Consider the following 16941-nt stretch of genomic DNA (forward strand, 5'->3'; position numbering starts at 1 on the left):
AAAAAAAAAAGGTAATCTAAAATATAGAGCGACGCACTAGAATCTACTGAATCCCTGGAACATGCAACTTCTGGTGTTTTTGTATTGAATCAATTTCAGTATTTGAAAACACAGTGCATATGTTAACAGAACTAGAACTTGGCACCATTATCACTAAAAGCCTCTACTTGTATCAGTTGATCTGAACAAGTAATTCAATTATATACACACACAGACACACATGCACACATATAAATACCTGTGTGTATTTATATATGTGTATGTGTGTGTATATATAATGTATGTATGTGTGTATGTACATGTGTGGATCTATATATGTATGTGCATTCCTTTCCTCATAAGGCTTGTTTTCTTGTCCTCTGATCATGCGTGTGGCTCTCCTCTGGATTCTGTCGAGCTTCTCCACATCTTTCCTAAAGTGTGGAGCCTAGAACTGGATTCAGTACTCCAGATGTGGCCTCACCAAGGCTGAGTACAGTGGAAGGATGACTTCCTGGTCTTGTTTGAGATGCATCGGTAGATACAAGCCAGGGTTTTGTTTGCTTTGCTGGCTGCAGCATTGCACTCATAGCCATGTTCATCTTGTGGTCAGTCATGACCCCCCCAAGTCCCTTTCATTCATGGTGCTAGTGAGTGTGGCTCTGCCAAGCCTATAAATATGATGTGGATCTTTTTCCCTGAGGTGAAGCACCTTGTATTTCTCAGTGTTAAATGCCATCAGGTTTTGATCCACCCACCTTGCAAGCCTGTCCAGGTCAGCCTGAATCACCAGCCTATCCTCTAGTGTGATCACACTTCCCCATAGTTTGGTGTCATCACCAAATTTAGATTGTTGATATATATGTCATCAGCATATCTATTTGGTGTCATCAGTGAATCCAGATTGTTTATAAATATGTTAAAAAAAAAAAAGTACTGGTCCAAGTATGGAACCCTGGGGGATGCCACTGGTGCCATGTTGACATGGTTTCATTGACTATCACTCTCTGGTCTGATCATGGAGCCAGTTCCTGAGCCATCGGACCACGAGGTTGTCGAGGCTGCAGTTCCCTGGTTTAACCATGAGGACTTCATGGGAGACCAAGTCAAAGGCTTTTTTGAAGTCCATGTAAATTACATCAGCCTCTTCTCCTTTGTCCAGGTGATGCATCACCTAGTCATAGAAGGAAATGAGGTTGGTCAGGCATGACCTACCTGCAACAAAGTGATGTTGGCTATTGTTCAGAATGTTGCACTCCATTAGCCTGTTGTTAATGGTTTCTTTGTTTTGTTTTGTTTTTTTTCCCAATATCTTTCCCTCTTGGGTGCATTCCATCCAGGCCAGCTGATTTTTGGGTTCCAAGCCTCTCAAGAAGTCCCCACATGAGATCTTCGCTAATGCTGGGTGTGTCCATGACCTGGTAATCTTGCATCTTGTTAGGCAGGGTGGTTGCCTTGGGCTGGTAGAACACCAACACAAAGTAATCATTAAGGAAGTTAGGTTTTTCCTGGGTCTTGGTTGTCAGCTGCCACATTTGGTTTACCAAGGGCCCAATGTTGCACTTGATTTTCTTTCAACTACCCACATATCTAAAGAAGGACTTTTTGTTCTCTTTGATTTCATAGCCATTTTGAGTTCAGTTTTGGCCTTGGGTTTCCTAGTTTGCTCCCTACAGGTATGGGCCAGTGCAAAATAATCCTCTTTCATGATGTTACCTGACTTTCAATCCTTGTAGGCTTCTCTTTGCAGATACAGGAGGTCCATTAGTCCCCTATTTAGGGACTTGCTTCATAGCACTAACCAAATGGGCCTGGAACTCCTCCTGCTCTCCAGGGTCCTTCAGAGCTGTGACATTCAGCCATTTCCAGGGAGCCTTCTGGGTCTTCCAGTGTCTTGGAGCCAGGCAGATATTCATCACTGACTGCAAAGTTGGTGATCTATCCAGCAGTCTTCATATCCCTTCATGCCTCTTATGACAAGCATGTCCCTCAAGTCTTGGACAATGAAGTAATCCAAGAGGTGCCAGTGCTCTGACCTTGGATGCCTCCATGTGGTCTTGACCCAGTCTTTCTGGCAGAAGACAGTGTTTGTCATAATCAGGCCATGTTGGGCACATTTGGTCAGAAGCAGGATATCATTGACATTGACCTACCCCACACCATTCTTGCCGCTAGCTCCACTCCAGATTTCATGGTCACATCCAACCCAGGTGTTGAAGTCACCCAGGAGAATGACCTTGTTGTCCCTGGGGGATGGAGGCAAGGGCATTGTCAAGATTGGAGTAGAACCTTTCCTTGACTTCCTCATTAAAATACAGAGTTGGAACCTATGTGCTGATGACAGTGGCGCATGGGTTTTGGCTGAGGTGCAGGTGAAGGGTTATCAGGCTTTCATTGACACCTGATGGGAATTCAGAGAACACATCAGTGATCTTGTTCCTGATGGCAAAATTGAATCCGTGGGTACGGGGGTCACAGTCTGGTTTTCCTTTCCAGAAGATGTACCCTCCACTGACCTCCCTCAGCTGTCCCTCCCCAGTGAGCCAGGTTTTGCTGAAAGCAGCAATGTCAATGTTGTGCCTTGCTAGAGTCATGATGTCAGTTTGTCTTTCTGGGCAATCACCCTTTGGGTTGTCAATAAGCATTCTCACATTCCGGGTTCCAAAATTTAGCTTTTTCTTATTTCGACCACAGGAGTGGTGATTCTGCTGGGTGCAGTTTCCTAGCCAGGAGAGATGGGACAGCCTATTTTTGTGGCACCTTTTTCTAGCCCCCTCTCCATCGGGTGAGCAGAGGGTATCTTAAAAAGGACTTTTCAGTCATGGATGCAGCTGTTGAAAGACACCCCTATCCCAACACACATGCCCAACAGCCATCGCACATCCACTGCCTGTGTGCAGATTCTTGGCTGGGGGTCTCTAGGTATCACAGCCTTACCCCATTGCCAATCCTTCCTTGCCACAGGGCTTTTGGCCCAAATAGAAGCCTATGCATGGCATGTTTAGTGTGGAGACTCCGGTGCACAGTCGGGCCCACACGGTCTTGGTTGGTGGCCAGGTTCAGTGGCATAGCAAACCATGATGACTGGGGCCACTTCTCCATTGCAGCTTTCTCCCACCTTCATAGCTGTTGGGTCCACAGTCTTCCTCCGCCTGCTCCATCATTGAGGACTTCTTGGATCATTCTTTGTCTAGAACCTCCCCCTTGACCTTGCCACCATGGGTGGCCCTACCCAGCTCCAGACGGTGTCACTGTTGTGGTCAGTGGAACACACAAGCCTCTCCACCACAACAAGATGATGATCCTCGGAGAGGGAATAACAGTATATATGGCACTAGTAAGGAAAAATTTACTCCATTCTTAAGGGAATTAGTGTTATGATAGTCAATGACCTTTTCAAGAAAATTCCAAGAGCAAATATCCACATCTTGTGCAACCCCATCTCAAAAACTACTTAGCTAAATATTATTAAGAAAAAGTTATTTTTTGAATAAAATAAATTTTAAAGACATATGTTGAGATTAAGTTTACAACTCAAAAGTGATGTATGGATAGATATATGGCTAGTACCTTGAGACAGGTTAAAAGAATTGGTAACCAAATCTGCTGAAGATAAAATTACAAAAGTCTATAATGGTTTCAAGAAAGATAAACCAAATCAATGGCAAATGTTGAAAAAGACTAGTACTTATTACATTTAAATTAACTTTCTGTCTAGGTGCTCATGGTGAACGATATGTTCTAATATCTGAGCACCTAAATGGCTAGATTTAAGTTTTGGTTTGGCATAATTTTGATTTGGCAATAGTTTGTAGGGGTAAGTAATTGTGAAAACACCTCTTTCATTTAATAGTTTATATGTTCTTATCTCTAGACATATCTTATAGTTGTTGAGTTTTTACTTCCTTTCTCCAGTTTCAGATTCGTTGACATAAAAGACAGTCCTCTGAGCACAATTGCGCTCTGCTTCCTTCAGAGGTTATTAAACTATTAATGTTCATTCAGAAAAGTTGAGAATGTTCAAAAAATACATACATTTAAAGAATCCAAGTGATGTGTTCATGTCACATGATGATGTTGCTGTATGTTCTAGTCCAGTAATAACCAAAGAGGCATAAGAACATGAAGGCAGGAACATTTTTTTAAATCTTCTGAACCAGAAAAGTTGCATCAGAACTTTAAAAGAATGGATTAAATACATTTATGGCTCACTAGTGTTGATTTTTAATGAACTTTAAACACCATGGCAATTCAAAAAGTGAGTAAAGGCTGTGCCACTATTCAAAAAGATAGTGTGGAATGATTAGGCTAATTTTCATGGCATTGACTTAACTTGGATGGGCCCAATCTAAATTAGATCACATACTCAGGTAAACTAAATTTGTTCAGGATCTGGTTAACCTGGTTTAGCAAATAATCTGAACTGGTTCAGAGGGCAGACCTGGGGCTGGAGAAACCCAGCTTTTCATGCCAGCTCTGCACATGACCCTGTCTAAGCTATATTTAGCTCCCAACCCACTCACAGATGAATGGTGCAATACTTCAACATTTACATTTAAATACTATACTTGCAATTAATACATCCCCTACCTTAATAACATGTAGTTGTTAATAACAGTATTCATGCCTGTATTTCACCTTGTGAATATTTTCTCCAAAATTATAAGCATTACAGACCTTTTTTTTGCTTTCCTTTTAAACTAATGCTTAAGATCCTAGAGCATAAGATAGCAGGCAAGAGGGAAGCATACTAACACACTGAGCAGCTTGGAACCTGCCCAATTTGATAAGAGGCCTTTGGGACCTTTTCATTTTATGTGGTGACATTACATATTTACACACCTCACATACATCTTTATTATTCACAAAGGAACAATATCAGATTGTTTGAAGAAAGGTGACTTTCGGTGATCCACAGATCTCATTTCTTAAATATTTCAAAGATTACTTTCCCAGGCATTTTGTTTCTCAATGTTGATTGTTTTAATAATTAGTTTTCCATTTTCCTGCAGATATATATTGATTAAAAAACCCATGAAACCATACTGTTAATCGTCCTTTTTATACATGGTCTATGCATTTAAGCCAGATTTGGATCATACATATAAAAAGGAAAGATTGGAGTGTGGCTTGATGAGACAGTTAGGGCCAAATGCAATTTCATCTTTATGGCTGAATCCAGATGTGCAGGCATGTGTGGTTAAGCATGAGTTTAACATTAACCAGTGCATGGTGCTGCTAATTTGCAGTGTCAGGGTAAAATTTGCTACTAGGATTTCCTAGTAGCAATCCCCCCACCCCCCAAACCTAGGGAAAAAGCAGCACAAACCATACCAAAATGGCAAGCTGAGATAAATGCAGAGATGGGGGAGCAAGAAGCCCAGGGCTGCCTGCTCTCCCATCTCCATGTGCTGTGGAGGCCCTAGGTGCTGGGTGTCTCAAGACAGGGAGCAGGCAGCTATAAATTGGCTGCTCCCCTGTCTCCGCATGTCTCAGGACAGTGGCTCTGCCACAGAGCCCTGCATTGAGGCACGTGGAGCCCCAGTGCCAAGGTGCACTGTGCCCCAGCTAGCTGCAGAGCTTCTGGGTATCCAATGGGCCAGAGGCAAATGTTCTACTGGCTATGTGTTTGACACCCCTGCAGTTGGCTTTTGGGCTAAAAGCTACAAAGAATTGCTTTCTTCATTGCTTCTGTGAAACTGCTACCAGTTGTTTTTTTCTCCAAAAACATTTGGGTGGTATGTGCATATCCAAGTAATTCTCACGATCACCAAAATTTGCAGTCCCTCACGGTCAGTGATTATTATCTTCCATAATTGTCTTATCTCCAAGTCTTATGATAGCTGACTAGGCCTATCTGGGATCAACAGACATGTACAACTCGGGCACATTTCTGTGTGGGATGCGTGGTTCTGGGTTCTTAATTAAATCAATGACGCACTGTTTCTGCTGCTTCCACTTTTCTGTCTCTTGTTCCCTTTCTAAGGTTTCGAAGTACTGACATCCTTTGTATTCAGGCTCTTTCTCCATTTGGGGTGAGCCTGGGTAGTATTCTCCCATGAGTTAATGTCAATGTTAAATTTTTTTAAAAGTTGCCCTTGAGGACATCTTTGAAGTGCTTTGTCTGTGTGTTTGTCTTGATTGAGCTGGGAAAGTAAAACTTGCTTTGGGAGTCTGGAGTTTGGGGACAAGTGGATGCTGTGGTAGTCCCAGAGAAGTTGATGTTGGACAATCATCACCTTGATGGTCATGATGTTTGCTTGCAAGAGGATACTAACATTGGTCTTCCCATTGAATTTAAAGGATCTTCTGTAGGCAGTGTTAATGGTACTTTTCCAGTGACGTGCGATGTCTCCTGTATGTTGTCTACATCTCAGCTCCGAATAGTAAAGTGGGGATTACAACTTGATAAACCATGAGCTTTGTTTCTAATCTGTCATCAAATACTCATTTCCTCAGGTGTCCAAAGGCTGTACTTGCACATTTAAGTGATGTTAGATTTCTTTATTGAAGTTTAGCCTTCTATGAGAGATGCTTCCAAGGTATGGGAAATATTCAGTGTTCTCCAGAGTCTTACTGTGAATCTGAATGACCAGAGATGGGGACTGCTCATAAAGAGTTTATTGATGGAGGACCATAGTCTTCTGGAGGACCCTAGTTTTCTGACTGTTAAGTATCAGTCCTGTTTTCTTATGTGCCTCAGTAAAGATAGCAACAATTGTCTGAAGGTCTGCTTCTGAGTCATTACACACTGCAGGATCATCAGCATACTGGAGCTCAGTGATTGAGGTTGGGGTGATCTTGGTTTTGGCTGGAGTTGGCTGAGATTAAACAGATTACCATCCATTTGGTAGTTTGGCTTCACTCCAAAAGCTTGTTGCCTTGTCAAATGTAGCATTGTGATAAGGAATATCTTCTTGATTGGAGTGATGACGCAGCTTTACTTAACTGTCATCTTAATCTCAAAGGGATTTTTGATAGATCTGTTACTGAGAACCACTTCTCACATGCCATTATGTAGCAGGCAAAGAAAGCTGGTGAATTTTGGTGGGCATCTGTACTTTAGCAGGATCCTCCACAGTGCTTCTTGGTTGACAGAATTGAAGGCTTTTCGTGAGATCAAAGAGGTTTATGTTGTCTCTGGCATTTTTACTGCAACTAGTGAACATAAAGATCATGTCAGTTGTGCCTTTTGATTCCCTAAATCCACACTGAGATTCTGGGAGGAGGCCTTCAGCAAGTAGAAGGATATGGTTCATGAGGGTTCTCACGGTGGCCTTTCCTGTGGTGGATAGCAAGACCATCCCTCTGTAATTTCCAGTCAGACTTGTCTCCTTCCTTGAAGCTTCTCATGATCATGGCATCCCTGAGGTCATCCTGGATTTCCCCATCATTCTAGGTCCTTCAGATGAAGGAATGGAGTTGTGAGCTTCTCACCCCCCTTCTTGAAGATTTTGGCAGGGAATCCACGAGATCCAGGTGGCTTGTCATTCTTCATCTGTTTTATGGCTTTCCTCACCTCACTATGTGTTGGAGGGATTTTGAGATCATCTCTGACTGGGTGTTGCAGAATGGATTTGAGAACACTCATGCCATTGAGAGTCTCAATTGAGAAGGTCTTCAAAATGCTCCTTTCAGTAGGTGTTCATGGCTCTCCTTTTCTTGATCAGGTTTCCTCCATCCTTAGGTTTTGCAGGGGTTGTTCTCTGAATGCTCAGACCATGTAATAAGCCTGTGCTGCCCCCACGTATGGGTCCTCAAGGGTAGAGCAGGTAGAAGAAGATGTTAGGCTCTCAACAGCTGTGAAGGTGGACAAAGTCTGCAGCAGAATGTGATCTCCAACTGTCTTGCCCTCCTTGCCATTGATCAAGGTCATGTTCTGTCCAGAACCACAGGGAAGCTGATGTGCAGCAGCTTCTCCACTATAAAAGAAATAATGCACAGGCATTTTCTAATTTGATTCTATCTCTGAATCTGCATGGCCAGAGGACCTGTAGGGCAAGCACAGCCATGCAAATGAAAATTGAATCTATAATCTGCGTAAATGCCTGTGATGCAACCTGAGCACAAACCCCTTTCTGCCATCTGCTGCTTGAACCCATGCTATGGAATAACGTCCTGCTCTTCTCCCCTCCCCCCCGTCCATCACCAAAAAGGGTGCATCTCTTTAAAAGACCAAAAGTCTTTTCTGCTCCAGTTATGACCCAAGAGTATTTACATGGTTTCAGAAATATCTTAATGATACTTATTGTTACTTACCTCTCCAACTGTGAGTAATGTTATTCCTTGAGTAGCCTGAATAGCCAGGGGTTCTTACTACAGGTGTCTCCTTTTGAAATATAAAGTTGTCTTTATCTGGAAGGGTCTGGCTCATGTGCCTCAGACCAAATCCTCAAGGGTCTGTCTGACTTGCTCTTAAACATCCCCATGCCAGATTCTAATTTTCAGAGTTTACTTCCCTCAAGTATAAACACAGGAGAAAGACTTAAGTTAAGCATTGTTCTACTAAACAATCTTGGCTGAAATATAAACATAAAAATTACATTAATATCAAAAACCACAATTCATACAGACATAATAATGATACAACTAAATATAGCTTGATGCTAAATGAAACAAACTGGACTGGCAAAAGCAATTCTATGCTGGTATAACTGGAATTATACTATAGATTTTTCTGTCTTAAACATGTTCTCAAAATCCCATACTTGTAATCAATGTTGCTATGCAAGCACCTTTCTAATATAGATGTGGCCTTGGAGTCAATACAGTATATTAAATTAATTTTCTCTTAACTGTACTCAGCCAATTCCAGGAACAGTATTAGAATTGTAGCATTATTCGGAGATCAGAGAATAGACTGCTGTTCTACTAGGTATGCTGCATGTCCCTTACATAAAGACATTCCTGTCCCTAAAGATCCCAATGTACACATATGAGGAGAGAATCATAAATGAATAAATTGGAAGGAGGAAGGAATGAAGATAAGAAAATTATGAAACCACCTGGCCGGTTTAATGAAAAACAGAGTGAGCAAACCCACTGGATTATCTACTGATTTACAGCCATTTTAGCACAGAAAATTTTTAAGGAGTATTTGAAAGAGGAAGATGTAATGAGTTTGCTTTCCTTTTTGCAAAAAAAAAAAATCCTTCTAAGCAAAAGATGGCAGCATGGTAGAAAGCACAGAGCAACCTCAGCATGGCTTAAGTGAGACAAAAAAAAGAGGCCTTGATGACATGCAATCATCAAAACTTTATAGTCTGTTTTAAAGTAGCTGTTTAAATCCTGACTGGATTAAATTATTCTTTAGGTATTTATGTTCACTGTTTACTAGTCTCCTCACAAGGTCCATTGACAGAAAAATTGTTCACTTCCTTCCCAATATATTAATAGTGTGGAATTTTTTTATGTAAATTGGCTGCTTGTTTCTTTTCTTTAGATTTTTTTTATTTTCAATTGTGGGTTAAGTGATTCACATAAATGCTTCTTAAGTCCTTCAGGATCCTTGGATGGAAGTTGATAATATAGCAAGGCAGAGGGTAAGACCACGTAGCACCTGATTTGGAGAGGCATGAGCTGTCAAGTAGGCAACAACCTACTCGTCAGATGTTGTCTGCCTGACTTCAGATTAACACGGCTAACCTCTTATCTTTGTGTGAAGGCAACACACTCAGACAGACGAAGTGGATTGTAATTAATCTACACAAGAAACTTGCTCAGATATTCTCAGCTATTTTTTTCTGACCAGATGCAAGCTGATGAACATCATACCTAAGAGACTCCAGGTGACCAATTCCCTTCATTCTGCATACCACATAGCCTATTTTGACAAGCCGTGCTTCACATTCCCTGAGAAATTTAGAGACCACTTTATTAGTATTCTGTACAGCAAACAAAACCAATTAGCACCAGACTCAAAGAACTAACAACATATGGAACCGTTCACACACAACAGCTAATAATATAAAGAGATCATCACCTTATCACAAACATATCCACCCCTTGAAGAAGAGGGAGCAAAGCTTTCCAAATGTACATACTCTAATAGAAACCCTATTGTCCACAACAATGTCATCAACCTCCCCAGCCACACTGATTTCCCCGCTAAGAGGTTTGTATTTTCCCATGTTTTTTCCTTCTCCCCTACTGCTCAAAAGGCAAAATTATATGAAGTCAAAATTTTTTTTATTCCCCATTGCCTACAACTAAAGGAATATTTCCGTGACACAGAGCCAGACTCTGATCAACCCACCACAGACCTGGCCTCCACACAGCATAGGAGGAGGAACTCCATCTGAGGGCCACAGCCCTACTCTGCATCTCTGCAAAAAAACATTTTTCCCCCCTCCTCCCCCACTCTGAGATTGCCAAGAATCAACAATGCTTATGTTACAACGACAGTTCCATACAATGGAAAGTCATACTCAGCCTTAAAACAACCCTGATAGCACCTGATGAAGTAGGTTGTTGCCTACAAAAGCTCATGCCTCTTTGAACCAGATAGCTTCTGAGGCACTGCCCTGCCCTGATCTCAGACTAGTGTGGCTAACCATCTCTCTGCTGAACATATAGCAAAAAATATTTAATAATTGGTATGGTCTCGTTCTCTAAACAGTGATGGAATTGCTGTTCTCTGAAGGTTGCTTTTTATCTCAGTTATTTTCTCTTTCCACTGTTAATATTTTGTTTTTTAATTGCAGCTCCCAATCCTTGTGCTGCCAATGGTGGCAGAGGTCCATGCTCTCACATGTGTCTGATCAATCACAATAGAAGTGCTGCCTGTGCATGTCCTCATCTCATGAAATTGTCTGTAGACAAGAAAACATGTTATGGTAAGTTTCTTCCCCCCATCTTGGGGGCCAAATTGCATATAAAAGTTTAATCCAGACAGAGTAGGTTTATAATCTTCAAACAAGGTTTTATAGATTCATAGATTGTAAGGCCGGAAGGGACCTTAGAAGATCATCGGGTCCAGCCTCCTGCACCAAGCAGGAAAGATAACTGGGGGTCACGTGATTCCAGCAAAGTGACAGTCTAATATCTTGTAGTGATATTTTAAAAAGTACACCTACTGTTTAAAACCAGTGTTATTCAAATATAAGCAGCATGTGGAAATTTGATATGTATTACCTTATTCATTTTTTTCCTATGACTTATGTGTGTGATATATTAGTAGAGCTTATCTCTGCAGAACAGGAAGATTTGTAAGGTGCAACATCAGAAAAGTATGATGCAGGTAACCTGCATGACAAAAAAGCACTTAATAGCTTTAATCTTACCTGTTCTTCTTATAAAGTCATCTTAGCATAGTATTTTGGCATTAAGAACTAAGATGAAGTAAAAATAAAATATGCAGTCTTGCAGATTATATGTATATAATTATAAGTAACAGTCTTAAGCTATAATAGCCCCAGAAATGTCAAACGTCTTTGTCCATTATTTATAAAACTTTGTAGTTCATACTTTTTTTATAATGTCTAATAGAGTCTCAGAAATCTCTGGAAAAATATTTCCCTGTATCAAAAGATGTTAAAGAAAACAAAAGTTATTGCTGTAGTTCATACATTGACAGGCTTCCCTAAAGTATCATATGTGTTTCGAAGACAGAAGTGTCTTCTGTATTACCCTTGATCAATTTACATATCATACACCAACAAATTGCATTTGTAAATAGATAGAGCTGAACAATGGATCCCTCATTTGTAGCCTCCCCTTTTTTGTTTCAACTATTTTTAATCAATACATACATTGAACAATGACTTTTAATTACTTCTAGTTGTAATGCTTTAGAGCCATAGTTGTTATTGTTGTTGCATTTTCCTCCTGAGATTTCTAATGCCATTTAGTATTACAAAGGAAAAGTAGAACTAGAGATTTAGATTAATTAATGTTTTGGAACCAATAGCTTTAAAATACCGTTTTCAGTTGGATGGTATTTTTGTTCTTCAAGGTCTTGCAAGACTGTATTGTTATAATATCTTTGGGAAAGCTTTATACGTGTCTAAACTAATACATAAAACTGATTCTATGGCTGTTACAAAATTTATTTTTCTAGGGTAGCTTGCCTATATGTTTTGTTAGGTAAACAGATTTGTTATAGGCATAATTGTCATTGATATTGACTTAATTTTTTTTAAGGTAATAACTAGGGGATAACTTTGAACTCAGTTAACTCTGATTATGAAAAATCACTTTTTTTTCTTACAGAACTGAAAAAATTTCTTCTTTATGCAAGACGTTCAGAAATAAGAGGTGTGGATATAGAAAACCCATACTTCAACTTCATCACAGCCTTCACTGTCCCTGACATTGATGATGTAACTGTCATAGACTTTGATGCAGCAGAGGAACGTTTATATTGGACTGATGTAAAAACACAAACCATCAAGCGTGCTTTTATTAATGGGACTGGTTTAGAAACTGTTATATCAAGAGGTAAATAGAATGTTGTCTATTTAAGTATAGTAATCATTTATGCAAAAAAAAGAAAAGACAAGATGTAGATGTAGATGTATTAAGTATGGAATCGGTGCATATGTCCAGTTTTCTTGTTGCGTATACTTTACATTGATTGTGGATAATTAGTGCTGAGTAATAATCTCTCTTAATTTTAATTAATGAATTAATGTCACTTAGACATTGATTTCACTTCACAGATGAATAAAACATTTATGCTTTCAAATTTAATTTGCCATGATATCTAATTCTCACTGAAGGTTTAAATACATCTCAATAGCAAAATAAATGGTTCATTTTTAGAAAGGAAAGATAAGAAAACAGAAGCAGTCTGCTGAAGATAGCTTAACAAGAAATTTGTTTTCTATGATTATCTCTAGCATTACATATTTATCTCTGCTGACTTTGGTCTAGTTTGATTGTCCTGTCTCAGGTGTAATAATCTAGGTTTAGTGGCTTCATTGTGCCTTGGAAGAACCACAGACAAAAGTGGATTTTTGTTGAGGAGTACCAAGTTATTTGACATTAACCATGTGGGTGTAAATGGAGAGAAGGACTAAACTTGTAGCTTTTCTTCTGTGCCTCGAGACATTGTGCTCGGCAGGATCTGCTGGGGAGGTCCCTGAGCTTAGTTGTGATACTAGTGCCCTGCCTTATTTTTTTAACACTCAAGTAATGTTAGAAGGTGACTTTTTTTTTTCCATTTTGAGGTACTGGACTCCAAAAAGAACTTTATTTTGCTCTGGAAAGGGACTAGTAAATAGATTTGCAGAATCCATTGCCTGGCAACCATTACATAAAACTTGGACATCTCCAAAGATACCAGTAGTACTATTTTCAGGATTAATAGCTGATCTTAGATAGATTTACTTTAGTGGTAATGTCAGCTTTTGCATCATCTTTGGCACTAGGAAACACCCTGCTGACACTGTGGCTGTTAGGAACACTCCTTACTATGAAAGAAGAAGCTGTGTTTGCTATGAGATCTGGAGTCTCTGCACTACCCTTGCTCACAAGTAATAACATGCTATCCCCTCTGTTGGATTCATTTGTGGGTATGGTTTCAATGTAGGACTTTTGTCCTCAAAGTCAATAAAGCATATTATAACACCTGCTTGAAGTCATGACAAGAACTAGTTAAAGAAATGTGTATATCTGGAATGTAAAGAAACTGCTGAATCCTCAGAAGTTATGTTTATATCCAAAGACAAAAAGACAACAGGAAATGATGTTTGCCCTGGAGGATCAGGCTGACTTTTCTGCCCTAGTATTCTTTTGGGAATCAGTTACCCAACTGAGCTGTTCGTTATCATTAGTCTGCTATCTTTGGCTTCTCAATCCCTGGGAGGAAGCAAATCACAACTTGCAAGTATGAAGGCCAGCACTGTATTTCAGACCCGTGTCAGAGACCAGTTCTGTAGCGCTAGGGAAACTGCATCTACGTGCCGGTGCCATTGGTGCTATTGAGACCTCTGCACTGGAATCAACTTCAAAGCTCCTTTTAATATGATTACATGCTGAATAATAACATTACATCTGGACCTTTTTGTGTCAGGGCCATCAAGATTTGTTTTAGACTGTCATGGAGTCCAATTAATCTAGATGGAGTGTTATGTCAGGATGCCATTTAACAACCTGTATATAAAGTGTTACCTAGCTCACTTCATTAATAACTTTTTTGTAGTTTGTCTGTCTGTCTAAAAGCCATGACTCTAATAAGGAAGGGTGGGTTATTCCACCCCGTCTTTGCCAACATACACCTTTCAAATAGCATACTTATTACAAGTATTTTCCACCAAAATAGGGAAATGTATTGTCAGATATGCAGTCCACATTTGGTTGATTTCCTTAGATGGAAATGTTTACAACGGTTTTTACTTCTAAAAGATAGCTGAGGACTTGGTCATGGTTTAGTTCAATTTCACTGTTAATTGTTGCTGCAAGTTTGCTTTTCACTTAACAATAAAATATTAATGATTATTCATGCTTTAACAGAGTCTGATAAATACAAAAGATTACAATTTTGTATAGTTGTTGCTAACACATTAAAGAGTAAATTAAATTTTTCCTAACACAGGAATATTAACTTGGAGAGCAAATCAAATGAGCAACTTAAATTCACTCTTATTTTGATCTTTCACATTTTGCAGATATTCAAAGTATTAGAGGCCTTGCAGTGGACTGGATTTCACGCAATTTGTACTGGATTAGTTCAGAGTTTGATGAAACTCAAATTAATGTGGCCCATTTAGATGGGTCTTTGAAAACCTCAATCGTCCATGGAATCGATAAACCCCAGTGTCTTGCTGTTCACCCAGTCAGGGGGTAAAGTATAATTGTTTTTAATTGGAAATGTATCATTAGGATAAGAAAGAATCCTTATATGTGCTATTGTATACAGTGCTCATTTAAATATTTAGGACTACCAAGAAAAATCTAGACTATTTGGGAATTAAAAATTTATGTTCTCACCAGTAATAGTACAAATAGAGCTTATATATCTTGCCTTGGTCATTAATGTTCCTTTTCTAGTGGACAGAACTGCAGGTGTCGCTTTATATACAGCTTTTTGTTTAAATTTGGAGAAAAATTAAAAAATCAGTTATGAAATTATGCATTCTTCTTTTATTTCTGCAGAATTGTAAGAAAACTTTTTAAAATGCATTTTGTTGATTTAAATATTAAATTATTTTTAACAAAACTTACTATGATTTAAGTTGCGCAGCCATACATATTGTAATTTTGTCTTTACTGTTAATATTATTAACATTTTCACTACTGACAGATTTAGAACATTATATATATATGAAGACACATTTTCAATCACTCCTTTCTCTTGTTAAGGAAGCTTTACTGGACTGATGGAAACACAATTAATATGGCAAACATGGATGGCAGCAACAGCAAAATACTCTTTCAGAATCAAAAAGATCCAGTTGGTAAATATTATCTTATACTTTTTTTTATTATTTAATCATTTCATATTGAAATTGTTTTATTTACTTTATCACTATTCATTTTACCTTTTGAAGACACTTGGGCTCAATCTAGTTCCCAGTGAAAAATCATTAACTATCCATCATCACAATGTAATAGGGTGAAAGAGAAATTTATATTCTGGGAGTCATATATATTGACTCAAGAAAGACCTTTGGAGGTCTGAATATGGTATAGCTCATTCTGCTCAGTGGGTTTGAGGCCATGGCAGCCACTGCTACTTTCCTTTGCAGATGTGTGCAAGAGTTGAAGAACGTCTTTCTGATGTCTGTGAACTGGTTGATTAGGGTTCTGTTTCTCCCTGGACTCACAGGCATCTTTGCTCAGAACCTGGGCTTTGTGCTGAAAAAAGATTTTGGCTCTCATTTTTTTTCAGTTTTTATTGTTTATGGCAAGAGAAAAATAGATGTAAATTACTTTTAAAACTTTCACTCTTGAAAACTTTTTAGAGTTTTAAAGTCCATAATGTGTTTTTCAAAGCTAAATATGTCAATGTTTGGATTCTTTATTAGTTTTGATGGTTTTATTAGTGTAAGACAAATTAATGCTAATAATAAGAAAGAATGTCTCTCTAGAATATTAAAATACCGGACAGAAAAGCTCATTTTAATAACTCACGTATAATTGACAAGGAGGACCCATTTTCAGTGTATTTGAAGCAGCTGTGTAAGTAATTACTGACTCTTTAGACATTTGGGGAACAAGGTAGATATCTTTATTAATTAAGTCTTAGAATCTGTTGTGCAGTGTGACATATTAGGGATGTGGACATTCCCAACTGACAAGCATCAATTTCTGAGATGTATTCTATTTTGGAGTTGGAAATACACAAGTAGACATTTCTCAATTAGAGTAATATAGAGAAGAATGTAATATATTCTCATTGTATTATATTATATTAGTACTACAAATGCCTTGGTGGCAGAGATTCATAAATAATAACTTTATGGAGACAGATTTTATTGCCTGTTGGTTCTACCTTAATTACCTGATAAGCCTTGTTAGTCTTTATTGCAATTTCCAAAGGCTCAAACGCCAACACAAATAGAAAAGGGAAAAAGTCCCTGCATGTTCAGCACTTATCTGCTATATTCTTATAATTAGTAGAACAGAAACTTCATACGGCTTTTACTATTTGTTTTGTTTCATGCTTGATAAGAAGCTAAGGAGTGCAATTTGACTATGCAATATCCTTTGATTAGTATTATTTAGAACATTTCTCAAATAAAGTATTTTGCTTTCCCAAAATCATGCGGTGTACTTTGAAATCTAGATATGCTTTAAAATGTCATTGGATTGGCATAAAAGATCTAAAAATAAATAAATAAATAGGGGATTCCCCATTTCTGCACCAGCATAAAAGACCTGATAACTCTGTATATACTATAATAAAAAATATATATCTTCCTTGGGCAATTAATCTCACCATCCTTACTATTAACATGATTATGAATGTAGAATTATTTTTTTCTGACTGGTTTGGGTTGCTATTGCTTGGCTAGGTCT

At 38.7% G+C, this 16941-nt stretch overlaps 1 protein-coding gene across 1 annotated transcript in view; it reads left to right on the forward strand.

Moving 5' to 3' along the window:
- Window positions 1–16941, forward strand: part of LRP1B (LDL receptor related protein 1B) — a 1602836-nt gene that overhangs the window by 1025106 nt on the left and 560789 nt on the right. The window contains exons 28-31 of the mRNA XM_090045827.1: window positions 10683–10814; window positions 12190–12417; window positions 14589–14763; window positions 15283–15377. Coding sequence (XP_089901953.1) covers window positions 10683–10814; window positions 12190–12417; window positions 14589–14763; window positions 15283–15377 — 630 coding nt within the window. The remainder of the gene's footprint in view (window positions 1–10682; window positions 10815–12189; window positions 12418–14588; window positions 14764–15282; window positions 15378–16941) is intronic.

This window comes from Crocodylus siamensis, chromosome 4, assembly GCF_052110815.1.
Source record: "Crocodylus siamensis isolate JL-2025a chromosome 4, ASM5211081v1, whole genome shotgun sequence".
NCBI lineage: Eukaryota > Metazoa > Chordata > Crocodylia > Crocodylidae > Crocodylus > Crocodylus siamensis.